The 27,914-nt window shown below is 36.2% G+C and overlaps 2 protein-coding genes and 1 long non-coding RNA gene across 3 annotated transcripts; 1 reads left to right on the forward strand and 2 right to left on the reverse strand.

The window, feature by feature from the left end:
- Nucleotides 1–11,116: 11,116 nt before the first annotated feature.
- Nucleotides 11,117–13,549, reverse strand: LOC126620885 (uncharacterized). The gene is made up of 3 exons (XR_007622711.1): nucleotides 13,131–13,549; nucleotides 12,051–12,123; nucleotides 11,117–11,512 (listed from the first exon to the last, which is right to left on the reverse strand). It is a non-coding gene; the product is annotated as an uncharacterized LOC126620885 (long non-coding RNA).
- An 822-nt stretch (nucleotides 13,550–14,371) lies between these two features.
- LOC126621026 (protein ALP1-like) lies at nucleotides 14,372–17,884 on the forward strand. Its single transcript, XM_050289393.1, has 2 exons — nucleotides 14,372–15,854; nucleotides 17,735–17,884. Exon 1 carries the CDS (start codon nucleotides 14,414–14,416, stop codon nucleotides 15,827–15,829), a length of 1,416 nt encoding a protein of 471 aa, XP_050145350.1. The 5' UTR covers nucleotides 14,372–14,413; the 3' UTR covers nucleotides 15,830–15,854; nucleotides 17,735–17,884.
- LOC126621027 (uncharacterized) lies at nucleotides 16,193–17,738 on the reverse strand. The gene is made up of 2 exons (XM_050289394.1): nucleotides 17,457–17,738; nucleotides 16,193–17,010 (listed from the first exon to the last, which is right to left on the reverse strand). The coding sequence occupies exons 1-2, from the start codon at nucleotides 17,736–17,738 to the stop codon at nucleotides 16,276–16,278; spliced, it is 1,017 nt and encodes a 338-aa protein (XP_050145351.1). The 3' UTR covers nucleotides 16,193–16,275.
- Nucleotides 17,885–27,914: the final 10,030 nt, after the last annotated feature.

Genomic DNA, 27,914 nt, shown 5'->3' on the forward strand with positions numbered 1-27,914 from the left:
CTCAAATTACGACTTTAGATGTGCGGTAGTTTTCTCAAGCTCTTCAAGAGTCCCAATGAGATTAATGTCGTCAACATAGACTGCAACAATCGCAAATCCGAAATGTTACTTCTTAATAAACACGCAAGGGCATAGTTTATTGTTCACATATCCCTAACTAATCAAATTCTCACATAGACGGTTATACCACATCCGTTTAGATTGTTTTAATCCGTAGAGTAAAAGCCTTAATCGAATGAAGAGGGTGTTTCATGGTCTAGAACTATTTGATCCAGTCCATACAAGTCATTCAGAAACTTTCATATAGATTTCTGTATCAAGATCACCATAATGATACGCGATTACCACATCCATGAGCTGGATGAGTTGCATATCTAGTTTTTCAGAAACTACCAATCTAATAAGGTAGCAGAATGTGATCACATCCATTATAGGAGAATATGTTTCCTCATTAATCAATCCCAGAGCATTGAGAAAAGCCTTTGCGCAGCGTAGGAGAACCTATATTGTGGAATGATATTGATGAACTGGTTTGTATTAGAATTCCTTTTCAAATTGCTTAGCGCAGCGTAGCGTGCTAATAATGTGTTGTGGCCTATATTTAACTGAGGGAGAAGAGGGTGCGGCGGCAAGAGAGAGTGGAGAAATTGTAAGAATTCTTGTGTGTTCTTATTCTCCCACACGGTGCCTTTATTTACTGTAAAGAATGAGGAGAAGATTAACTTGTTCCCCAAGTAAATACAATCTTACAAAAAATGAATAACCAGAACCCAAATATATCTAAAATTTACCCAATCATAATCTAAGATCATCTTCAACAAATATAATATTATAAGAAAACATATTTTAAAGATAGTGAGCAGAGTCGACCCTTGTGGGCCTTAAGGGCACGTTTGTTTGACAGGATTAAGAGGGCTTGGACTGGACTAGAGTATAGTCCGACGTTTGGTGTGCATCCGGATTAGCTTTAATGAGCTTAACCCGGACTCACTTGGACTAAGTACCTCCTTAGCCGTTTTTAACGAGCAACCCCAAAATTGGGCGGATTCGTAAGCCAGAGTAAACCGAGAGATTTTCTGCGTCTTCCCTTCGTCCTCATCTCTATGTTCCCTCAATGTCGTCCTTGCCGTGCTCCCTCATCTTCGTCCTCCTCACCCTCATTTCTGCGTCTTCCGATCTCTGCATTTGCTCGCCCTCATCTAAGTTGTCTGGTAAACTTCGATTCTTCTATTAATTTCGTGTATTTGTGTTGCAGATGGTAATTTTACTGAGCTTTATTTGATTTTGTTGTTTTGGGTTTGAGAATTTTTGAATCATAGAGATCTGCACTTGAACAAATTAGGGTTTTGATATTTAGGTGAAATTGAAATTAGAATTTGGGCTTTTCATAAGATGAGATGGAACTTGGGAATTTAGGATGTCAAAGTTGTCAAACTTGGAAGTCCTACCCACATGTTGTTTTCGATTTTAAAAAAATGGGGTTTCAACAATGGGAGTACTCTGTGTGTGTGTGTGTGTGTGTGTGTGTGTGCATGTGTGTTTGTGTAATCTGTGTGTGTGTGTGTGTGTGTGTGTAATTTATGTGTGTGTCATTACCAAAAATCCTCGTCTCCAAGCATACTCTCTCCAAGCACCTCTTTCACTGTATGTTTCTATCTGCCAAATTAGGATGAATTGATGAGTTAGTGCAGAAGATTTTCCTCTTCTCGATTTAGTGTTAAAGTTATGTCATCCACTAGAAGGCCTTTCACTGCCAAATTAGGTTAATCGAACATAAGACGTCACGCTATTGTTTCTTTGGGCATAGTTGTTTTGTTATGCTTTAGCTCATATCGAAACATTTGCGTTTCTCTAGCTTAACTTTTCTGGATGATGAGGTCAATTATTCTGTTTGCATATTCTAATGTCACTAAGCATGGATAACTTGATTGTGCATTTCTCTTTTCTCTTAAGTTTTTGTTTTCATTTTTTTAATTCTTGTTTCATTTTGTTTCTTTATAACTTTCTTGGTCCTGGGATATATGTTGATTGAGTACAACGAATGTCCAACGTTAGTTAGCTGTTCAGGTATTTGGCATATAGGTTGTGTTGTTCAAGAAATTTAACATTTAGCTATTGGCGGGTAAGATGGAACTTTTGGGTCTTACTATCCTTGTAGCAGCCTGCCTGACATATTTTGGCTCTACACTTTAGCATGCAATTTAATGAAAGTTTCAATGATTGGACCATAATGATTGCGGTAATGAAAAAATAAAAAACAAAACTATGATATTAGCATGATGGATAGTATTTTTAAGTTCTTCTAAAAGTTTGTTGTTCTAGAGTATAAGATTTACCTCAATTATTTTGTTTTGTTTTGTGGGAACCTAATCAATTCCCCCATGTGTGTGTGTGTATGTGTGTTTGTATACTCTGCGTGTGTGTGTGTGTGTGTGTTTGTGTAATTTCTGTGTGTAAGTGTGTACTCATTAACGTGGGGGGGGGGGGGGGGGTGTGTGTGTTTGTGTACTCTGTGTGTGTGTGTGTAATTTTTTTGTGTGTGTGTGTGTGTGTGTGTTTGTGTGTGTTTGTGTGTGTGTAATTTCTGTGTGTTTGTGCGTACTCATTAACGTGGGGGGGGGGGAGTGAGAGAGGGTGAGGCGGGGAAGGGGGTAGGGTTAGTCTAGAATTTTTGTTCCAACTGGAAGTCCTCCCTGCAACAATCTCTCTGCTTTTCTCCTCATGTTGCGGTTTAGTTTCATTCAAAAGATCAGTGTCCGGTTTGAACTATTTTTGTCCTTACTTAATTGCTCATCTTTTGATCTTGAACTAGAATGGATGTTTTTTTTGTGGTTGATTTATTATTTAGTTTTGGTTCAATTGTCCACCTTTTCAATGGAAGTACAAGAAATAACATTGAATTATTGAAAAAGTAACAGATAGAGAGCCATTACAAATTTTAAGGGTAGGTGAGTATTGAGATATCAAATTTAATGGTGGAATCTGGGGACAGCGGAGCCGTTATTAAATCCTTCAAATGATTGGGGGGGGGGGAATGGGGGGTGAATTGTAAACCTTGTACCCCAATTAGCTCCCTTTGTCAGAGCAAAAATCCATTTACAACATCATTTTTTGTCTCTGTGTGTGTGTGTGTGTGCTCTGTAAGTGTGTGTGTCTGCGTGTGTGTGTATTTAGTTGGTGTGTTTCTGTGTGTGTGTGTGTGTGTATCTTTAGTTGGTCTGTGAGTGTGTGTGTGTGTGTGTATTCTGCACATTTGGTTAAACAGAGGTTTACGGTTATCTACTTGGTTTATAACCATTATATTACAATGTGAATGTTTTGTATGTTGAACTGCAATATTCTGTGGTTGTTGGTTGCAGAGAAGAGGAGCATAAACGGAAGGATAAGGCTAAGGCTACTACATTACAGGTGTCCTTTAATTTCCCTCTTGACATGCAATGCCTAGCAATGACAGCAATCCTCATGCTAGTCTGTTCTCTACATAGTTAGCACTGACTACTCTTGTTAGACACACGTTTACAGTCGTTTAATAAGCATTTTGTATTTAGAGTTTAGTTTTAATTTTTATGTTAATAGAGGAAGAATATATGGGATAAATAATAGATGTATAAGAGTAGAACATTTTGAATATGAATTTGATTCTTGGACAAAAACTTTTTTTTTTTTCAATATCAGCCGTATAATGTTAACTAGGAGTTTGTAAATTATGGAGATCTACTTTGGAATGGTATACTATAGTTCATTGGTATTTTGTAAAATATCCTGGATGAAAGTTTAGTGAATGATGTTTTAAGAGTCAATCAATGGCAAAGATTGACTTGTCACAAGTATCTTCTTATGTACTTGCTCTTGCTTGTTAAGCTAGTCAGCTATGAATTATACAACATGGAAAAAGAGCCTGTTTAATTACCATGCTTTTCTATCTTCTTTTCTTTTGAGCAAGGTTTGTTGGGTACACTTGGAGGATTCTTGAAACCAAAGTATTAGTACTCACGTTTCCCCTTCCTTCAAAACCCTACCACCATTGGATCCTAGTCATCTTCACCCAATAGAGAACCAGAACACCATATATCATGCACGTGAAGAACTTAAGTGACATTTTCCAAGGCAATTTTGCTTGCTTCAGACAAATATCTAATATGAGTTCCGTTTTCTTAAACTCTATAATCCAAGAAAACTATCATTAGTTAATGTTCGATTTTATTGCATAAAGTTTAGGATTACTCTATTACACAAGTATCTTCTCATTACATTTGTAGCATTACACTATTACACAATGGCAAAAATTTGTAGTCCTAGTGTAAGCAAACACAAATCTGGTGAATAGTACTGTTTTTATTATCCTGCTTCTTAGTCCGACACTGCACCAAACGCTTCACTAAGTTAGTTCAGCTTAGTCTAGTCTAAGCCAGTCCAGCTTAGTCCCTGCAGCTAGTCCAGTCCGAGACAGTCCGGCACAACAAACGCCCCCTAATTATCTCCACGGGTGCTGTCATGTTATATAACTGGATAAACCCTAAACTTTTCATTAGAAATGCGAAACATGTCTATCTGTTATTGTTTCCATCACAACGGTAATCATCATCCATCTAGGTACTGTAGTATGCCTACTACTCCACTCCAATCCAAATGTTTAAACAATAAAAATGATTTAAGAATTATCACCTTCTTTTTGGTCGGAAACACGCCAAATATTGGTCAAGATTGACAAAGTACATACCACTCTTTGCCATGGACAATTTTATAATTTGCCACTGAAAATTATAATCTTTTAATTGAACCTTCTATATCATATCTAAGGTCGCGTTTGGTACGCGGGACGGGACGGAACGTAGTAAGACGAGGCGTTCCGTCCCACGTTTGGTACGCCTAAAATGAGTGGAACGCCTCGTTCCACGGGACAAGTTTTTGATGATTTTTTGTTCCAGCTCCCCCTAGTGGAACAACTTGTTCCACGTCCGTGGGACAAAAATTTACAACATTTTAAGAAAAAAATGCCCCTTGTCTTTTTCAAAATTTACATCATCAAAATCATACAACAAACCCTAAAAACTATCTTCTCTTCTTCTCAGCCGATGTGAACCTCTTCACATCTGCATCTCCTCTTCGTAACCTTCTTCCTCATCTTCTTTCGTGTATTCTTCCGTGTAGCCTCTTCACCTCTGCATCTCCCCTTCGCAACCTTCCTCCTTGTCCTCTTCCGTGTAGCAACTCTGCATCTCCCCTTTGCAACTCTTCCGTGTAGCAGCTCTGCGAACCTTCCTCCTCATCCTCTTTCGTAGCATCTTCAACTCTGCATCTCCATTCCAGGTTCGATCTGTTTTTCTGTAGCTCTCGGTCTCCCTTTCTTTGTAAAAAAAATTCTTTGTAATTTGATGGCATTATAGTGAAAACCAATTGTTCAAATGTTTTTATTTGTTCTCTATAAGAGCTTTATGTGGTTGACATTTCCATTACCCAGTTGTCTTCTTATTATTATTCTTTATCTCTCTGTTTTTTTATTTTAATTTGTTTAATTTAGTCGTTCAATTTTATCTCTCTGTTTTTTTCTTCGAATCTGTTTAATTTAGTCGTCCAACTGTGTTCAAAGTATCTATTTTTTTCTTCCCTATTTGAACTGTTTTGATTCTGATTTTTCTTCTTCTTTTTCTTTTTCTTGTTCTTGCTTGCAACATATATTGTTCTTGTGATCATAACCAAGCAAAATCTCACTTATGTTGTTTCTCATTCTTTCTGCAGCACTCTTAAAGCGTCAAGGGGCCAATTCTAATGTTTGCAGAACCTGAACTCCCAGAACAACAACAACCCACAATTGAAAGGACCAAAATTAGGGACTAAAAATTGATTTGGGGTGTGGGTTTTGCAATTTGCATAATAAAATTTGATGGGTTTGTGCTAAAAATTCGAATGGAGCTATAGCAAAATATCATGGAAGATTCATAATTGCCAGCAGGCTAGAAGATTCAGAACTTGCTCAACCAAATATGGGGAGATTTGGGTAGACAAAGCGTTGAGGGAGAGCTCCAAGTCGTGTTGAGGGTTTATGTGGTCGCTGAGGATGCGGGAGAACTCGCTTACCAGGTGCGGTGATGGTGGATATGGCGGGTTGTAGTGGGTGAGAGAAGAGAAGGGGTGGCGGAGTGTTGGGTTTGGAGGGTGAGAGAAGAGAGTGGAAGATAAAGAAGAAAAAGCAGCAGTGGCGATGTTCTGTGTTGCCGTAAGAAAGGTTTTGGATATTTTAGTCATTTTAATCTTTTGATTCCGTTCCGTCCATGCGCTACCAAACGCAGGATGGAAAAACTGTCATGTTCCGTCCTGCGAGTACCAAACATAACACAGAACATCTGTTCCGTTCCATTCCGTCCCATCTTGTCCCATCCCGTCCCGTTCCGTCTGCGTACCAAACGCTACCTAAAGGAAAAGTAACTGTATTTTACATCAGGTTTGAGGGTCAATTCGAAAAATAGTCACAATGTTTTAATTTTTCAATTTTACATCATTTGGTTTTTGAATTGTACAAATTTAATCTTTTCGTCAATTTTATTGTGTAATTATACATTATGTGCTAATATGATACATACTAGGCCCACATTTTAAGCACACATTGACTGTTCATTTGATAAAAGGATTAGAAGAGTAGAGTATTAAACATTAAAATTGACGGTCAGTTAGTGCTGACAATGTGGGCCAACTTGATGCCACAGAAACACATGACATATAATTAGAAGATGAAATTGACGGAAAGGTTGAATTGGTGTAATTCAAAAATCATGTGGTGTAAAATGCAAAATTGAAACTCGGTAACTCATTTGCAATCCAAACTTTATGATGTCAAATGCAATTAACCCAAAAAATTAATATATCTAGCGACGTTGCTATTGTAGAAAGCAAAATACCAGGTTAGTAATGGCTTTTTACTTATTTTTACTATATGGTGCTATCTGAAGCCAAATTAAATATTCATTTTTATTCTTCAGTATTTGGGATAGATAATGAGAGGTATAAAAAAACACCACAAACCTGTCAAAATGATGTCTTGGTTTTGTGTTGGAGTTTGAGAAGAAATGGTATTTTGTTATCAGTTTGACAAGAAATATACTATATAGACTATGTGGACTAATGCGAAAGTTAAACGATTTTGTATGCTTGTGAGAGTTCGGTGTTGAAACCAATTTTGTACACATCCATTGACAGAGGCAATATTCAGTCGGGATTGCCCATTAACTCTAACGAAGGGTGAATGGAGTTGATTTGGGGTTTGAATAAATCCCGATCAGGCTGCATGCATATCTTTGGGATTGGACAATCGAATCACTGATCTAGTTCTAGAGAAGGAATGGTGTGATGTGTAACATTGTGAATCATCCTTGACGAAGGTGCCTAGACTTAGGAGATGCTTCGTCATGTCTTCGCGTAGATGAACGGTGATAATATGTGTATAGATAATTAGAGAGAAGTTAATGGAGATCAAAGAGATATTTGTTCTCTCCAGACAAATACCCAAGCTAGGGTATTTATAGAGATCTTAAGAGAGTAGTCCCTATTAAATTGGAGTGAGATATCTAATCTTTCTAAGAGTATGATTATGTTGTCTAATCCCCAAGATATTGTAATTTGACATAAATAGGGGTCTCTTACTTGGGAGGCAAGTAGTATAGGTAACAAACATAAGCTTAATTTGTCGGACTAAAGCTGTCTAATTACGGGCAATTATGGGCTTCGATTAGTAGGCATGCCGTACCAACGAGGATAGAGAGAGGAACGAGAGGGAGAAAAAGAGGAAGGAAAGAGAGAGAGAAACATAAAGAGAAGGAAAAGCGGTGTCATCTGAACTAAAAAGTGGGGTGGTGGTGTTTGTTGGGGGCGGGGAGTGCCGCCGAGCGACAGTAGACCTTTTTTTTTTTTCCCTATTTATTAATTTTTTTTTCCTTATATGCCAAGTATGCTCATTGTAATTAATTTAGAATTTATACCACATATGGGCTTAGTAGTACTGTATATACTGTAATATTTATGTTGGAGCAATATTAGAAAATATGAAAATAACACAAGAATTCTATTAATAATAATCATAAAAAAATTCACAACATTAATTTATGTATGAGATTAATACAAACAACCAGAGAGAAAGTTAGAAAAACTGACAAACTTGGAGTTTGAGGTTTGCATAAATGCAATGTCCTAAAGATAGAATTTCGCCCCTGCTCTTGTGTTTGTAGTTCAGTAGGTGTCCGTCTCCTAAGATTTAACAATCTATAATCTGAAGTCAAAGAATTTCAATCTTCGACTCTGGTGAACTTCATATATTCTATATTCTCAAAACACGACTCGGATTTTTACTAAGAAATTGGAGAAAACTCTTCTCTTAATTCTATTAGACGGGTGGGATGCTTGAGTTTATATAGAACTCAAGCCACCATTATTGAAACATTATGATTGTTGCCTAAAGTTCCAACAAACAGATACAACTCATGAATTTGAATTCAACTATGACACATGATTCCTATTTTTCATTCATACAAAAATTAAATATTATTATATTAATTATAATATATATAATTTCCAACAAATGCACATAATCAATCAAGGAATCGTATTTCTACATAAGGTTCACAAAAAAAATGTTTACTTCACTTAAAATTTCTTTATACTATCAACTGTCATGATGATCGCTATTCCCCTTGGAGATGCCAAATGTCTTAAATATGTACTTTACATTTTTGGTTGGCCAGAAAACTCTCCAATTGAGAGATGTAAAATATATATCTTGGCTGAAAATATAAATAAAAACCTATATTTACATCTTTTGATAGTGGGACTTGCCAATCAAAGAGATAAAATTAAATAGGATCTTAAATTTACATTTATCTCATTAGAGTAGAACTTCCTTTTGCATGTCAAATTTGCATCTTCCCAAAAGAGATGCTCTTAGAGCAAGTCTACCCCTACCTAATTGCCAACAGAGATGCTCTTAGAGCAAGTCCACCCCTACCCAATTACTAAAGCGATTGGGAAATTGAATTCCCCAAAACCTCAATCCAATTAGTCGGCTACATGTGAGCCCAAGACTACTAGACTACCAAGTCAGGCAATTCTGGACTAGCCTAGTGCCTGAGTGATCTAATGTTATGCTGATGTCAACCACGTTAAAAAAAAAAAAAAAAATTGGATTCCAGGGACCGATAAGCCATGCCACGTTGACGACGGAGAGGGTAGTGTCATTTTCTTCAATTCTCCTTTTGGGTTCACGAACATTGAGCGGCAAAGGCAGAGGGTGCCTGATGAGTCGACTTCATATTGTATATTTTTCCCTAATCTTAGTATTAGTTTATTAGTTATTCTGTGAGAATTATGATACTTTGAATTATATTTCCAATGTAGGACATTTGACTTCTTCTTGAGAAAAAACTACTCAAACAAACGAATTTTGGAGTGATTCTTATTGAAGGATGTTTGTGTGTCTCTCAGCTTGATTGTATCAAAGTTTCAGATTTTTCTACTGAACGATTTATATATGACGATGAAATAAAGGAGCAGCATGCAATGTTGTCAAACTAACGTTTTGAGCTTATTTGGGCTTTTTGACGTCCAAGATGATATCTTTTGGGTTTGAGGTATTCTGCAACTATGTTCGGGACATTTCAAGCTTTACTTCAAGTCATTTTGGCTTGTTTTGGAGCCCTGAAGATCCATAAACATGGGATTCTTTGTGGCTGGACAAATTTTTCAAAGTTAGAGTATGAATGTATTTCCTAGTTATCTTATTCTATTATGTTTCCTAGTTTTTAGAAGACTTTTTTCTAGCAAGGATTTTATTTTGTAGTAGTATAAATAAGGCTTTTTAGCCATTAGGGTTTGAGGGAGGGGAGGAAGAGAAGAACGCATCTATTTGGAACTTAGCTAGGTTTTGAAGATCCAAGTTTATTTACAAGGTGTTTGCTATCCATGTTTTTAATAATATTTGGTTTTATGATTGTTCATAACTAATTTTTGTTTGCTAGGGCTTTCATGACTTATCAATCTTCTACCTTCACTTGGACAAAATATGCAAGTTGACAATCATATTTTTATTCATCAGTCAATGAATCTAGTAGATTGTCCAAGATAGGCCAATATAGACGTCAAACTAGCCCTTAATATCGTTTGTTTAAATGAACAATAAAAATAAAATATGAAACATATTTTCTTCCCATACTCTAACAAGAATTGCATATCAAAATGATTTCGTATTGCAGCCTGCCATTCAAAGAGAGAGAGAGAGAGATTCATGATTTATGTTGTTGAGTGTTTGGGTTTTGAGTTAGGGGTGTGATATCCACACACCCCTTTTTACTTCTTACACACCATTTTAATTTTTAGTCGTCGGATCGGATGAATTGAAGAAGATCAAAGGATAAAAATCAACAAAGAGTGTGTGGATAGCACACCTCTTTGAGTTAAAGGGAAGATTTTAATAGGACCTATAAGCAAAAAGCTCCCATCACTTTCACAGAAGAAATAGATTTGATTTGCTTAAGATGCGAAACATATTTTTGGGTCACAATTCATGTTGCTTGTACGACAAACAATTATGATGCTCGTTCAAAAGTTCAATCCACCTCAAATTCGTTTCCAACTCCAACTCCCTCTCTTCCCCTCTCTTTTCCTCTTCAACGTGCACAAAAATCCTTCTTTCACTAGTATAAAAAACACTTTGCGTGATGTAGGTCCTTCGTCGTGCAAAGTGAAAAAAATGTCACGCAAAAAATTACGCAACAAACCTTCGTCAAGTGCCAAGTGTCGCACCAAGCCTATGAAAGCAGGGTTTGCACGCGCAACGAAGAAATAATGTATGTCGCACAAAGATACTTTGCGTGACGCACAATCCTATGTCACGCAAACCCACTTTGAGAGAAGTAGGAAATGAATCACGCAAAGTGTCTTTGCACGACGTAGGATTGTGTGTCACGCAAACCCACTTTTCGCGACGCATTTCCCTACATCACGCAAAGACACTTTGCATGACCTATGTAACTTCTTCGTCGCGCAAACTCTTTTTTTTTTTTTTTTTTGGGACAAAAATATTTTTGATTTAATTTTTAATAAATATTGTAAATTAATTCTAAACAATAAATAATAAACCAATAAAAAGTATTTAATTATAAACTATATGAAGATGTACATACAAGATGTTTGGAAAAAAAAAAAAAAAAAAAACTACAATAAGTAGTCTTCTAGGTTTGATACATCAAACTACTAGGTATCAGCTGGACGAAGTGGTTGGGAGGTCGAAGGTGGAGCAAGATCAAGGTTTGGGGATCAAGCTTTGAGGACGAAGTGGCTGGATGACGAGGAATTGTGAACAGAAGCTTCCGAATCACTGCAGCGCCAGTGAGGCCACCGTGCATTGAGCAACTGAATCGACACTGATGACGTTGATGGAGCACTCATGGCTGGAGCAGTAGATGGTGATAATGCGGGAGGCGCATTGATCACACTCCTACGACGAGTGATCAACCGCGACATCTATATACTTTTTGAACCATAAAAATATAACATTAGAAACTAATCCTTTCTTGCATTTGAAACTAGAAGCAAAAAGCAAGAAAACTGAACAAATAAACTTATGTGTGAAAAAAGCAAAAAAAACTGAACAAACATTAACAGAAAATTAAAAAGTGTAATGAATCTAAGGCAGCACGATTGATTAAAAAAGTCAAACCTAAACCAAGAGACCTATCCTAATCTGTCAATTTCAGGTAAGTAGTTCAAAATCATCACCATATGTTGGTTGGGTAACCCTAGAGTACTTCATAATTATTAAATAATTAGCATCGCATACCTAGCTTTATATTCGTTGCTTTGCTTTAATTTGATTAATATCTGTATGCGAGACAAGTGAACTTCGGATTCCTGGGATAAATATTTCAATAGCTTGTGAATTTTGAGATCCTTTTGAATTTTGTTCATGAAACAATTCATGAAAGTTGTATATATATTAGGTTTTTTATTTTGTGGATGACCAAGCCAATAAAATTCATTACACTTTTTAATCTCCTATACAATTTTACCTTTGAATTAGAGATTCGTCTGTTGTACGCTTGTCTAATATTGAATTTGCATAAAATTAGCCTTTCAATGTATCTGCAAAAACAAAACACAAACAAAAAACAAATTGTAACTTGTTCTTAGAGTTTCTGACAATTGAAGTAGGAACCAATTGAAGTAGTGATAAGTGAACGAATTCTTATAGAGATTTTGACAAGCAGGAAAACGTCAAGCCTTCGAATGTTGGAGACTCAATTGCTATTTCAACTAACACAACACAAGGTAAAAATCATTAAAATCAACCGAAAGATCATAAATCAGTTGATGTCAAGTAGTGAACAACTAAGTCATTATCCAAGTCCATAACTATTCATAACCCTAGACACAGCCTTAATCCGCCTTTCTTACTTCTCATCTGGAATTATGAATCTTCTACTGCACTGGAGTTAACCATCCAGATGACCACTAAGCAGCATATCCTTGAATGCTACTATTCGCTTCTTCATGTTCTGCTATCTATCTCAACAGCCAACCATTTCAATCTAATAGACAAGATAACTTTTGATCTCAACCATTCCATTTAACAAGGGATGATCTTGTAGCTCCTTTTATTTACTCATAATGTATGTACTGAGTACTTCCCCTACATAGATCGGGAAACCGAATGCTGGTTATATGAAACACCCTAGAAGCTTAAATAAAATGATATTTCATAAAATTAGTACCACAAAATCTGATCAGTGAGTACTGAAAAAGGAAGATTCAGGTAATCCCCAAAATTTGGCAAAAGAAACAGAACAATTCTTAAATTCTCGAAGCAAGAGCCCACATTAATTGGCCCCAAACCCAGTGAAGCTTAAGAACTAAAACCTAATCCAATCTGCTACCTCAAACTAAACAAAACCCATCTCATAAAATCAGAGATATTCATAAATTAATCAGTAACCGGACCAACATTTGCATCAGGTGAGCTAAATTCAATAAATTAATTAAATCAATTCATCCTTAATTTTGCATCAGACCAACTAAATTTAGTAACCAGGCCAACATTTGCATCAGCTAAATTCAGTAAGCAGACCAACTTTTGCATCAAAAATCCTTACCTTGATTTTGGGACTTGATTCGCGTCGGCTTCGAGATTCGTGTGGCTGCCCGTCGTTTAGAACGAGAGGGAAGAGAGAGGTATACGGGAAAGAGAGAGGGAAGACAAGTCTAGGTTCAAGATTTGGGGATCAAGGTTGCGAAGAGGAGAGATAGAGGAGATGAGGACTATGGGAAGCGGAGATACGGGAAAGAGAGAGGGAGAGATGAGCGACAGGGAAGAGAGGTCAACGGGGTTCAAGGTTCCCGAACGGGAAAGATAGAGCGAGAGGGAAAGATAGAGGAGATGAGGACTCTGGGAGGAGGAGATGCGTCTACGGGAAGAGAGATTTATACGGGAAACATAGAGGAGATGTGTCTGCGGGAAAGAAGGAGCGAGAGGGAAGAAAGAGGTCTACGGGGTTCAAGGTTCCCAAATTGAAAATTAAAAAAAAAAAGCGCCTAGTTTTCATTATTCACCGCCAAAATTATCAACTGGTGCGACGTAGGCATACAATTTGAGAGCAACTCCAGTGTAGGAGCCCTCCCCAGGCAATTCACTATTTAATCCACCTAGTGAACAGTAACTGCCCTTAATGAATAGTGCATTCCCCTGTCAATTGCCTTTTGCATCTCCACCCCTGCACTGAATCCCTGGCAATTGGCAATAAAATATTAATATTTTTTTATTTATAAAATAATACATAATAATTTTATTTGTAATTTCGGATAAGATTTTTAATCGTTCTCGTTGCACCACGTGTCATTATCCGAAAAGCCAATAGCAATAAAATTTTTGTATTTTTGTATTTATAAAATAATTCAAAATAATTATATTTGTTATTTCGGATAAGATTTTTAATCGTTCTCGTTGCGCCATGTGTCATTATCCGCAAAGAAAATTATTGGTGATGGATTTCCGATAAGATTTTTAATCGTTGTGTCAAGGCACGTGTCATTATCTGAAAAGACAATTATTGGTGATGGATTTCTGATAAAATTTTTAACCAATCACGTCGTGCCACGTGTCACAATCCGATTACAATCTTTGAGGATAGATTTCCACCAGATTTTTAACGAATGACGGCATGCCACGTGGCATTATCTACAACCTAATCCCTTCTAAATCCTCCATATAATCCCCCATCCATCCTCATAAATCTCACACCAATTTTCTCAAGATCTCTATCATTATTCATAGTTTCTGCTTCCTTCTTCACCAAAATCCCTATCATTATTCATAGTTTTTGCTTCATTCTTCACCAAAATCCCTATCATTATTCATAGTTTCTGCTTCCTTTTTACAATGTCTTCTTCTTCTTCTTCAAAGATGATGTGGGAAATCGAGCAAGAAGAGGAAGAATTGTTTAACCAATCACAAGGAATGTTCAATGTTAGGGATTGGGCCCAAAATGAGATGGAAGAGGATGACGAGCGTAGACGGAGAGATGACGAATCAAGAATGGCAGGAGCCTCACAATCCCGTCGAGTCGTCCAAGCTGTGGCTCATATCTGCAGGCCCAACCGTGCTGTAAACATTGATAGAAACAGGCAACGACGAGGTCAGGAGCTCTTGGACGATTATTTTGTCCGTAACAGTGCATTCCCTGAAACATACTTCCGACGTCGTTTTAGAATGGAACGACATTTGTTCAACAAAATCATGGGCGCTGTTTGCAACCATGATTCTTACTTTGTGCAAAAGCCGGATGCTTTTGGTGCTATGGGTCTCCTGCCTCAGCAAAAAATTACTGCTGCCTTGCGGATGCTTGCATATGGAGCAGCTGCAGACCAAGTGGACGAGATAACGAGGATGGGACAATCAACCATTCTTGAGTCCCTCATGAGGTTTTGTTCGGCAATCGAATCTATCTACACCGTAGAGTACCTCCGGAGACCTACTCATATGGACTTGCAAAGGCTTCTGAAGAAAGGCGAGATGCGAGGTTTTCCAGGGATGATTGGAAGCATTGATTGTATGCACTGGACTTGGAAAAACTGTCCAAGTGCATGGCAAGGCGCTTATGGGGACAGAAAAGGATCAAAAAGTATCATTTTGGAGGCGGTGGCATCTTTTGATACATGGATTTGGCACGCCTTTTTCGGGGTTCCGGGAGCTCAAAATGACCTCAACGTCCTTGCCCAATCCCCAGTGTTCAACGATGTCCTGCAAGGAAATGCACCAAAAGTCACGTATGAGGTCAATGGACGTATGTACGACGGGCCATACTACCTAGCTGATGGCATTTACCCAAGGTGGTCAACATTTGTCAAAACAGTGCCACGTCCGCGCAGTGCAAAGGAAAAACACTTTGCAAGATGTCAAGAAGGGTGCAGGAAGGATGTGGAGCGTTGTTTCGGTATCCTCCAAGCTCGCTGGGCGATCATCAGGGGTGCTGCCAGATTGTTTGATGTAGAGTCGCTTCGATCCATCATGATGACGTGCATCATTCTTCACAACATGATTGTGGAAGATGAGTACGATTATGAAGCCGTTGATGAATATGAGCCAGACACGATGAACAATTCAAGAACACGTATATATTGTGCTCATGACGCCACCGATGAGCCCGTGCAACATGAGCCATTAGAAAGGGATGGACGTTACAATGAAAGGATCATCCAACGATATACTGCACTTCAAAGGTCAAATATGCACAATGCCCGCCAACTTGACTTGATAGAGCACCAGTGGGAATTGAGGGGTGCTGACGATACTTAAGTTCATTAGTGTTTGTTTTTATTTGGTGTGTTTATTTTATTTTATGTGGTGTGTTTTTTTAGTTCATTTAGTGAGTTGAAATGTAATTTTATTTTATTTGGTGTGTTTATTTTATTTTATGTGGTGTGTTTTTTTAGTTCATTTAGTGAGATGAAATGTAATTTTATTTTATTTGGTGTTTGTTTTTATTTGGTGTGTTTATTTTATTTTATGTGGTGTGTTTTTTTAGTTCATTTAGTGAGTTGAAATGTAATTTTATTTTATTTGGTGTTTGTTTTTATTTGGTGTGTTTATTTGGTGTGTTGATGTTATTTTATTTGGTGTGTTTAAATGTGTTTTGAATAAAGTACTAAGTTCAATAAATTGGAAACAACATAAAGTACTCTATTCAATGAATAAGAAATTACAACCCGAATAAGAAATTACAACCCGAATTGATTGGAAAATTATGGGTTCGTGAATGGATGATAACCATCACCTAACCAATTTGTGGTGCTAGGATGATCTTCTCTTGTCATGCTAGGATAATCTTCTCTTGTGGTGCTAGGACCATCTCCTCTTGCTCTCGCTTCTCTTGCACGCCTCCTTCGCAACACATCCGCTTTCTCTGACTTCCAAAAATATTTAGAGTCTGGAGACTTCCCTTCTAAAGGCTCCTTCATAATGTCACGATCTCGTTCAGCCATTCTTTCTTCTCTTCTATGTTCCCTTTCTTGCCGAAGTAGTTCTCTTTCTCTCTCATCAGCTTCAAATTTTCTCTCAAAAGCTGCAGCTTTTGCATCCTCTCTAGCCTTATCAGCCTCAAATTTAGCCATTTCCCGGGCCAAATTCAATTCACCTTGGCGGGCAAGATCTTCCATATACTTTGCATAATCATTCTTGGAAGCATTACCTTTTCTCTTTGAAGCCTTCTTACCTTGAGGCCTAATTGGATAACGGGTCGACCCCGACGCTTGTTCAACGGGGGGCGTTTCAGGCACTTCTTCATCATCTTCATCATGATCATGCGAGGCATGCTCAGGTGTAGAGTGTAGAGGGGTGCTGTTCATGAAAACTTCTGGACCGACATGCACAACTCTAAATTTAGGACAATCTTTGACAATATTCCAACATTCAAACCGGGTGAATGTTTTGTTTTTGCTTTTGGTTTTGGCACCATACCAAGCTTGTGCTTGAAGTTCCTACACAAACAAATAATTATAATGAGAATAGGTAACAAATAAATAATTATAATGAAAGTATGTAACAAATAAATAATACAAACAAATAATTATAAATGAAAGTAGCTAACAAATAATTATAATGAAAGTAGGTAACAAATAAATAATACAAACAAATAAATATAATGAAAGTAGCTAACAAATAATTATAATGAAAGTAGGTAACAAATAAATAATACAACCAAATAATTATAATGAAAGTAGGTAACAAATAAATAATACAAACAAATAATTATAATGAAAGTAGCTAACAAATAATTATAATGAAAGTAGGTAACAAATAATACAAACAAATAAATATAATGAAAGTAGCTAACAAATAATTATAATGAAAGAAGATAACAAATAAATAATACAAACAAATAAATATAATGAAAGTAGCTAACAAATAAATAATATATTGTTACCTGATCCGTTAAATTTTCCCCACTTCGAAGATTACCACTAGCTTGTGCCAAGGCGTCTCTCCACGTACTAAACGATTGACTAAGTAATTTCCAACGACTGGACATCGATTCCTTAGTTCTTTGCCCACCCATTTTCTCAAGATAATTGGTATGAATAAGACTCCACATTTCTCGCAACTGCATCTCATTACCCGTAATCGAATCATGAGTAACTTGAACCCAACTAGTACACAACGCAACATCTTCAAGAAGCGTCCAATTCGTACCTGGTTGAGTAGTCATTTTGTTGGAAAAAAATTGGATTGAAACTTTGAAAGAAAGATAGGAATGTGGTTGAAAGTAGTTGAGAAAATATGAAATTGTGGTGTAGGGTAGAAGATAATGAGAAGGTATTTATAGGTGAAGTGAAATCAAAATTTTTTATAATTTTTCATAATTTTTTTTCGGATTTTTAAGAATTTTTTTACATTTTTTTTTAATTTTTATTCACCTAATTAATCTCTGCCGTTGGATTTAAAAAAAATTTAAATTCCAACACTCCAGATTGTGCCACATGTCACAACGGTAACATTTTAGATTTTTAAACTGTTTTTTCTTTTTTTTTTTAATTTACAAAGCCTAATAACGTGGACCGTTGATCTTAGATCAAACGGATGAAATTAAATTAGATTTTTAAATGTTTTTTACCGTTGGAAATCCAACGGCCCATAAAATAGGACCGTTTCAATCAAACGGACATGGGGAAGCCACGTGGCTTCCCCAACGGTAACTTTTCAAAACTGAAATCGCGGGCCCCTGCCCTGTTTTTTTGTCGGACAACTCGCGCCCACGCGCGCGTGAAACGCACGCGCCTGACGCAGCCCTCGGGCTCTCGGGCTGGCAATCCTCGACGGGCCTGCTCCTCGGGCCTCGCCTGTCGCTCGGGCTTCCATACGCTGGAGGTCATCCCCCCAGCAATTTGCTACTGTTTGACCCACTGGCCCCCGAGCAACCTCCCTCGCTGGAGGTGCTCTGACGTTGCGCAATGTGGTTTTGCACGATGATTACATTAAAGCATCGGGCAAGGCTCTCTTTTTTAGAAAATTATTAAAACATTTACTGAAAATGTGACTTTACTTCTTTCAAGTTCAAATTTTTTATTTTTTTTACATAAACCCCACAATAACATATTTTTCTACCAAAAACCCATAATAATTTTTTTTACATATATATCATTCAATCTCTTAAGTGTTATAACTACAAAATAAATAAAATAAAATCTACTTAGTAAATATATATACCATTGAACTTGATGGGAAATGCATTGTACGAAAATAGTTTCAATGATTCAACCCTCAAACTTGTTTGTATATGATTCGAGATCGCATACGCCACAAATGGCAAAAGCAAACATGCAGAGATCAAGTAATGGGACAAAATATTTCGACGGTTATAAACGAAAAATCACGATTTAACGGTAGTTTTAACTCCGATTTTGATGATTTTTGTACAGATACACTCCATGACCCTAAATGAATACAATGAATGAATTTGATCTTCAATTTAAAGTATGTACACTAGTGAATACCACAAAATCTTATGTTATACTTAATGAAAGTATAAATAAACTCTAAGTGTTAGTCAATCTATCATTTTGATGGGAAACGCATTGTACAAAACTAATTTCAATGATCCAACCGTCAAACTTGTTTGTATATGCTTCGAGATCACATACGTCAAAAATCTCAAAAAACAAACATGCAGAGATCAAGTAAAGGGACAACAAATTTTGATGGTTATAAACAAAAAAACAAAATTTAACGGTAGTTTTAACTCCGATTTTGATGATTTTTTACAACTACACTCCTGGATCCTATATGAATACAATGAACTAATTCAATCGTCAATTTAAAGTATGTACACAAGTGGATACCACAAAATCTTATGTTATACTTGATGAAAGTATAAATAAACTTTAAGTGTTAGTGAATCTATCGTTTTGATGGGAAACGCATTGTACAAAACTAATTTCAACGATCCAACTGTCAAACTTGTTTGTATATGCTTCGAGATAACATAAGGAAAAAATCTCAAAGAAAAAACATGTAGAGATCAAGTAACGGGACAAAAAATGTCGACGGTTATAAATGAAAAATCAGGATTTAATGGTAGTTTTAACTCTGATTTTGATGATTTTTTACAGATACACTCCTTGACCCTATATGAATACAATGAATGAATTCGATCTTCAATTTAAAGTATGTACACAAGTGGATACCACAAAATCTTATGTTATACTTAATGAAAGTATAAACAAACTCTAAGTGTTAGTGAATCTATCATTTTGAAGGGAAACGCATTGTACAAAATTAATTTCAACGATCCAACCGTCAAACTTGTTTGTATATGCTTCGAGATCACATATGCCAAAAATCTAAAAAACCAAATATGCAGAGATCAAGTAACAGGACAAAAAATTGCGACGGTTATAAACAAAAAATCATGATTTAACGATAGTTTTAACTCCGGTTTTGATGATTTTTTACAGGTATACTCCTTGACCCTATATGAATACAATGAATGAATTCGATCTTCAATTTAAAGTATGTACACTAGTGGATACCAAAAAATCTTATGTTATACTTAATGAAAGTGTAAATAAACTCTAAGTGTTAGTGAATCGATCGTTTTGATGGGAAACACATTGTACAAAACTAATTTCAATGATCAACTGTCAGACTTGTTTGTATATGCTTCGAGATCACATACGCCAAAAATCTCAAAAAACAAACATGCATAGATCAAGTAATGGGACAAAAAATTTCAAACGTTATAAACGAAAAATCACAATTTATATGTAGTTTTAACTCCGATTTTAATGGTTTTTTTTACAAATTAACTCCTTGACCCTATATGATTACAATGAATGAATTTGATCTTCAATTTAAAGTATGTACACAAGTTGATACCACAAAATCTTATCTTATACTTAATGAAAGTATAAATAAACTCTAAGTGTTAGTGAATCTATCGTTTTGATAGGAAACGCATTGTACAAAACTAGTTTCAACTATCCAACCATCAAACTTGTTTGTATATTCTTCGAGATCACATACATCCAAAATCTCAAAAAACAAACATGCAGAGATCAAGTAACGGGTCGACATTTATGAACAAAATATCACGATTTAACGGTAGTTTTAACTCCGATTTTGATGATTTTTTATAGATACACTCCTTGACCCTATATGAATAAAATAAATGAATTCGATCTTCAATTTAAAGTATATACACAAGTGTATACCACAAAATCTTATGTTATACTTAATGAAAGTATAAACAAACTCTAAGTGTTAATGAATTGATCGATTTGATGGGGAACGCATTGTACAAAACTAATTTCAACGATCCAACCGTCAAACTTGTTTGTATAAGCTTCGAGATCACATATGCCAAAAATCTAAACAAACAAATATGCAGAGATCAAGTAACGAGACAAAAAACTGCGACGGTTATAAACGACAAATCACAATTTAACGGTAGTTTTAACTCCGGTTTTGATGATTTTTTACAGATACATTCCTTGACCCTATATGAATACAATGAATGAATTCGATCTTCAATTTAAAGTATGTACATTAGTGGATACCAGAAAATCTTATGTTATACTTAATGAAAGTGTAAATAAAGTCTAAGTGTTAGTGAATCGATCGTTTTGATGGGAAACACATTGTACAAAACTAATTTCAACGATCCAACCGTCAAACTTATTTGTATATACTTCGAGATCACATACGCCAAAAATCTCAAAAAACAAACATGCATAGATCAAGTAACGGGACAAAAACTTTCAAAGGTTATAAATGAAAAATTACGATTTAATTGTAGTTTTAACTCCAATTTTGATGTTTTTTTACAGATAAACTCCTTGACCCTATATGAATACAATGAATGAATTCGATCTTCAATAAAGTATGTACACAAGTGGATACCACAAAATCTTATATTATACTTAATGAAAGTATAAATAAATTCTAAGTGTTAGTGAATCTATCGTTTTGATGGGAAACGCATTGTACAAAACTAATTTAAACAATCCAACCGTCAAACTTGTTTGTATATACTTTGAGATCACATACGCCAAAAATCTAAAGTAACAAACATGCAGAGATCAAGTAACGGGACAAAACATTTCGACGGTTATAAACGAAAAATCACGATTTAACGGTAGTTTTAACTCCGATTTTGATGATTTTTTACAGATACACTCCTTGACCCTATATGAATACAATGAATGAATTCAATCTTCAATTTAATGTATGTACACAGGTGGATACCACAAAATCTTATGTTATACTTAATGAAAGTATAAACAAACTCTAAGTGTTAGTGAATCTATCGTTTTGATGGGAAACACATTGTACAAAACTAATTTTAACAATCCAACCGTCAAACTTTTTTGTATATACTTTGAGATCACGTACGCCAAAAATCTCAAAAAACAAACATGCAGAGATCAAGTAACGGTATAAAAAAGTTCGACGGTTATAAACGAAAAGTCACGATTTAACGGTAGTTCTAACTCCAATTTTGATGTTTTTTTACAGATACACTCCTTGACCCTATATGAATACAATGAATGAATTCAATCTTCAATTTAAAGGATGTACACAAGTGGATACCACAAAATCTTATGTTATACTTAATGAAAGTATAAATAAACTCTAAGTGTTAGTGAATCTATCATTTTGATGGGAAACACATTGTACAAAACTAATTTCAACAATCCAACTGTCAAACTTGTTTGTATATGCTTCGAGAGCACATACGTCAAAAATCTCAAAAAACTAATATGCAGAGATCAAGTAACGAGACAAAAAATTTCGACGGTTATAAACAAAAAATCACGATTTAACGGTAGTTTATCCTCTAATTTTGATGATTTTTTGCAGCTACACTCCTGGATCCTATATGAATACAATGAACTAATTTGATCGTCAATTTAAAGTATTTACACAAGTGGATACCACAAAAGCTTATGTTATTGTTGACCCTAAAAACTACAAAGCCTACGTGGCGCGCAGACCGAGTAATCTATAAGCTAACTACGTTATTCGATGAATACGGGGCGTGCAACTCGTCGGCCGAGCTCGGCCAAGGAGTAAATTTGCTGATGATGTGTTGGGCGCGCGGCTAACTTCTGCGTCTTGCGATTGCGACAGAGGAAGGAACACGTCTCGGCCTCTTGGGTTCTCGAACCTGAAGACAAGGCTACTATTCTTACGAAGTTCACGAATCGTCGTCGTTGGATTCGGTCACAGTGATGTTATTCGTCAGAGTAAACTCACGTCGAATGGACACCAAAGTGTAAGAGCACAAATACTCAAAGCGAATATAAGTCTTGATAATAAACGTGGTTCGGCTGTCTGAATGCCGAACTCTAAATCCCACTTGAGAGTATCCAATCATAAAATAACTCAGCGTGCAATGCGCCGAGCTCAGTAAACTGTAACACCTCACTTTGCTGAGAAGGCTAATGAGATGACCTCAATCAATAAGGACTCGGAAATCCTTCCCGACCGAGACTTGGATAGGCAACCAACCGTCCTCGCCGCAGTGCTGTTGATGCCAACGGAAGATACTGCGACACCGACTGATTCTACGGCGACAGAGCTATCTATGCCGACTTAAGATGTCACCGGTTGCTTTCACAGTGCTGTTGATGCCAACGGAAGATGTGTCAGCGAAAAGAAAATAAAAAATCTCAAAGTTGTTGAGAGAATTTGCGCAGGGCAGTTGTGTGTTGAATTGGGAGAGGCCTAGATGATGCACAGCCTCTTCTATTTATAGCAATGGATCCCCTAAGGTCGAGTTAAAACCCTATTCGGACTAGGACTTATTCTCCTGATCAAACACTGACTCGACCAATCCTACTTTCATTATGACTGTGAACCTAGTCCTTTATTTAACCGGATTCGCTTTCGGGTTATTAATCCTGCCGAAACTCCTTATTGCACCAGGACTCGACTTATCTTACTTCATGACCTAGCCAACCTAGGTTTGGAGGCCCACGTACTGAACAATTCATAGCACTCTTATCGCAAGGCCTTCCGGGCCGAGAATGATTCTATACTCGGCCCAAACTATTATTTTGGGCCTAAACATTGCCCCCTCGCTTCTGAGGCCTTCGGCCTGAACCCTCTGGCCGAGCTCCGACCTTGAAGAAGAGAAATTAAAACTCAAAACTCAAATGCTCTCATTCCGAGGTGCATTTATTGAACACGATTACACGATCTTGATTCTGCTAACCACCATTCTACGTGGCATTCTTCTATAGGGCTAATCCCTAATAATGACGTTTGGAGCGTGCAGCTCCCTAAACCGTCATATCATCATGGTTTTGTTGCTGAATGATGCGTAAATTACTTAACACACAAATTAAACCCTTTTTTTGACAATTGTAGTATGGATGTAAGTAGGGTATCGTTCTAGGCCGGGGATTAGGAGGGATTGCTAATCTATTCTAAATTAATTTAAAAATATTAAACAAGACTCAAGGACACAAACTAGGCTAAAACAACTCTAATAACTCGAAACACACTTAGAATGACTCAAAATAATGAAAACAATCAAATTAGACACTAGGAACTGAAATGAACGGAAATTGAATTAAAAGACTAACAACAATGAAAACTAACTAAATAATATAATTTAATAATGGGGGGTGTTTGATTTTGACGAGAAGTAAATTAAACTTAAATAAATTACAGAATTGACAAAAACATGAAATTAAGGTGAAAGGATAGGTGACGGACTAGCTAGAGGGTTCTTCTCCACACATGACACATATGCAACCTAAATTGATTTTCAGTTGTTCTTTCAATAAATTGTAAATCTCAACGCCCCAAATTAACCGTGAATTGCACTAATTAACCTTCAGTTTTTCCACAAGTTATTGGGTTGGATGATTGCATACGACAACCCAAAACATTCCCTACAAGTTCCCTACATGAATTGCATAATAGAGATACAAGCAAGAATCATTAAGTTCTATGAAAAACATAAGCATTGACGAGGCACTCGTTACTATGATTTGCATGAAACTTATGCCAAGAATTTACTTAACGTGATTGTGACTAGCAACCTTCACTACCTGTGAATATAAGTTCATAACGATTAAAATTCACTTATATTCTAGCATCAAATTCATGCATGTAAATTAAGTATGCATCCTTAATCGACATACAAAAATAAGTTATCAATCAAGCAGTTAAGCAAATTAAATCACAACTCAGAAATCACAACTGAAGGTAATCAATTCATATTACAAATATATTCATGGCTTTGAATTAACCTCTAGCCAAAATAAATTTAGTTACACATTATTATCAAATTAAACCAAAAGTAAAACATGGGTTTGAGAAGATAAAACCAAGAAAATAGAGTGAAGCTTTGCTCTTTGTGCCCTGCTTGTTTCTGCTTCTGTGCAGTGCTTGTTTCTGCTTCTGTCCTCCAGCCAATTCCCCGTGTCTTACGCTGCTCTCACGCTGCCAAGGGCAGCGTCCTGTCCGTTCTCCCCCTTGTTCAAGCTCTCGGTTCTCTCCCTTTTATTTCTTTTTCGCTGGCAGCTTTGCTGCCTCTCTCCCGCCACCTGTTTTCTTTTCTTTTCTATCCGTCCCTCCCGCCAGTGCACCATCCACTATTTTATATCCTTTTTCTGTTGTCCAGTCCTCTTCCTTTTATTCTTCCACTAGTCCATGTCTTCCCACTTCTTCTTATTTTTCCTCATGCCGAGTCTTCTCTTTCTGCCATTAAACATGAATCATGATGATGTTTCAAACATCATCATGCTTATCATTATTATTTTTTTTTATTAATTTTATTTAAAAGCTGATCTACACAGACAGTTTTGACGAATTTATTACATAAACTTTCACTTGTTATATTTTTATTTTCTTTGCATAACAAATCCTATAAACACAAAAATAACGTAAATAGCTCAAAAATATAAGGAACTAACTAAGAAAAGACGAGTGAATTCGAAGTAAAAATATATATAAATATGATCCGATCAAATACCCCCACACTTAACTTTTGCTAGTCCTCGAGCAAAACAAAGAAAACAAGAAAAAGTAATAACATGAAAAACATTAGCTTCCCTCTATGTGACCCTCATAGAATTTCATTCAAGAAAATAAATCATCAAGAACCATAGCTAGCATCAAGGAACTAATCCAAGTTCATCTTCCTTATTCAAATATTAGCAGTAATCTTTGAATCATCCTTGAAGTGTAGTGTGTGAGATAGCCATGCTAATGCAATTTCAAAATTTTTATATTTTTAAAATCATCATATGCAAACTAGCAACCTTCTCACGGGATATGCACTCAATCACACATGTGTTTAGTTTTAATGTGTTTCGCTCAAAGAATCAAATGTGAAATTTCTACCATAAGCTTGCATAAAGATCACTTCTCCACAGTAATAATTGCAAAACTTAAATCAAGAGGACTTTTATTGGATGTAATGAGGTTTAGGGAGAGGGTTATTGAAATGAAAGAATAGGTAAACAAAAGTTCCAAGCTACATTGCAAGCAATTCTTTTCTTTAGATTTATAAGAACTCAATCTTTCCAACGATTCTTTTAGCACCTCCAACCACACCCTTAAACTGAAACTTGAACAACTTTTTATTTTCTTTGTGTACAATCTTTTTTTTTTTGTTTTTTTTTATTTATACAAACATGAAATACCTCCACACTTATTCTTTTGCCAAACACCTTCAAAGTACTTCACAAACGTTCCTCATAAGACAATCTCGCATTGCTCGCTTGGAAAGGGTAAGGAAAAATGTTTTAGGTATAAGGGTAGACATATCTGGTGATAAGAAATAAAAGGCTCAACATACACGGCTCAAATTGGCAATCTAATGATATCATTTTTCTTTTGGGAAACATGGTTATTTGGGCCATAGTGGTAAACCTAATGCCTCTATCATTTCCAAGTTCATGCAATCAATGACAAACATTTCGAAAGATTGTTACGCAAGTTCTAGAGATGTATCTCACATAAGTTCATCACACATGAAAGAATAGGAGTGTATGAAAAATGCACACACTTTCAATAGGCTCAAAAACTCACATAGGATATATATGGTCACTAAATTCACATATGAAGCTTTAAGTCATACTTTAGTTTCACATTAACAAGGCTATGTGCATTTGGTTTTTCAAAGATGGTCAAACATGTACAAAACTAACAAGAGAATTAGGAATTTCACAAAACACATGTTAACTAAGTTCTTGATGATCATGGTTCAAATTTGATCCAATTATATCATTGGGTCGGGAAACTAACAAAAAAAAACAATTCAAAACAATAAGGGAAAAAAGACAATATTTTTGGATTTTTAAATTTTCCGATTTTTTTTTTTTAATTTTTTTTTTAATTTTTTATTTTTTAAAGAAAACAAAACTAATTAAGAAAACAAAAAGCAACAACATGGAAACAAATGAAACTCGTTCGTAGTTGAAGGTACAAAAAAATTCAATTTGGTCATTTTTTTATACTCTTTACCCCCAAACTTAAACTGGACATTGTCCCCAATGTCAGAAAACACTATAATGCAAATAAAAATAAAATAAATAATAATAAGAAACAAAATAAAGCAATTGGACTGAAAACTTCCATAGTTTGCAGTAAAATCAAGCGATGACCCCCCAAGCTAAAATTCTGCAATCAACTTCAAGGGTGGAAAGAACCAAAAGTTCCTGCAAAGAAAAGAAATAATTCAGTTAAGTAACGCAAGAAAATGTAAAAAAAAAATTGCAAACGAAAAATTGAAAATCACGATAAAAGACAATGAATAGAACTAATAAGTGATCATTGGTCGTGCTTGTTGACTTTCCACAGCTTTCCTCTTGAACTGGGTGACACTTAGCTTTTTACTTGCAAGTGATGATTTGATGATATTGTACGGCGAGGCTTTGCTCTTTGGGAATGTTGCAGTTCCTTATTTGTTCTCCAAGCAGATGTGGCAGCTTCTCTTGTTCTTCATCTCAGACTCCTTCCGCTGGGATGATTGTGCAAGCTGCATTCTTCTCTGCTTGTTTCTTCTGCACGACGGGCAGGCACGAGGGAGAGGTGTTGGTCTGTTTCTTTCTTCAATCTTTCCAAGTGCCCACCTCTTGCTCTCTTTCTCCTTGTCCTTAGTTGAGGATGAATCAGCACGTTGTCTCCACATGCTTCGAGGTATCATCTTCACTTCCCTTATAAGTGAGAAACAAAGCGAAAGCACAAGATGATGAGTACTCGAGAGCAGGTGCTGGCTGGAGAAAGGACAGGGAGAAAGCATGATATGAGATACTCGTGCTCTCAACCTTTATGATATGAAATACTTGTGCTCTGGATGGGTTGTTTGCAAGGGTATCCCAGGGGATGAAAAATACAGAGTGACTCGAGAGGGTTTGTTGGAAAGCCA

This window comes from Malus sylvestris, chromosome 5 (assembly GCF_916048215.2).
Source record: "Malus sylvestris chromosome 5, drMalSylv7.2, whole genome shotgun sequence".
Taxonomy (NCBI): Eukaryota; Viridiplantae; Streptophyta; class Magnoliopsida; order Rosales; family Rosaceae; genus Malus; species Malus sylvestris.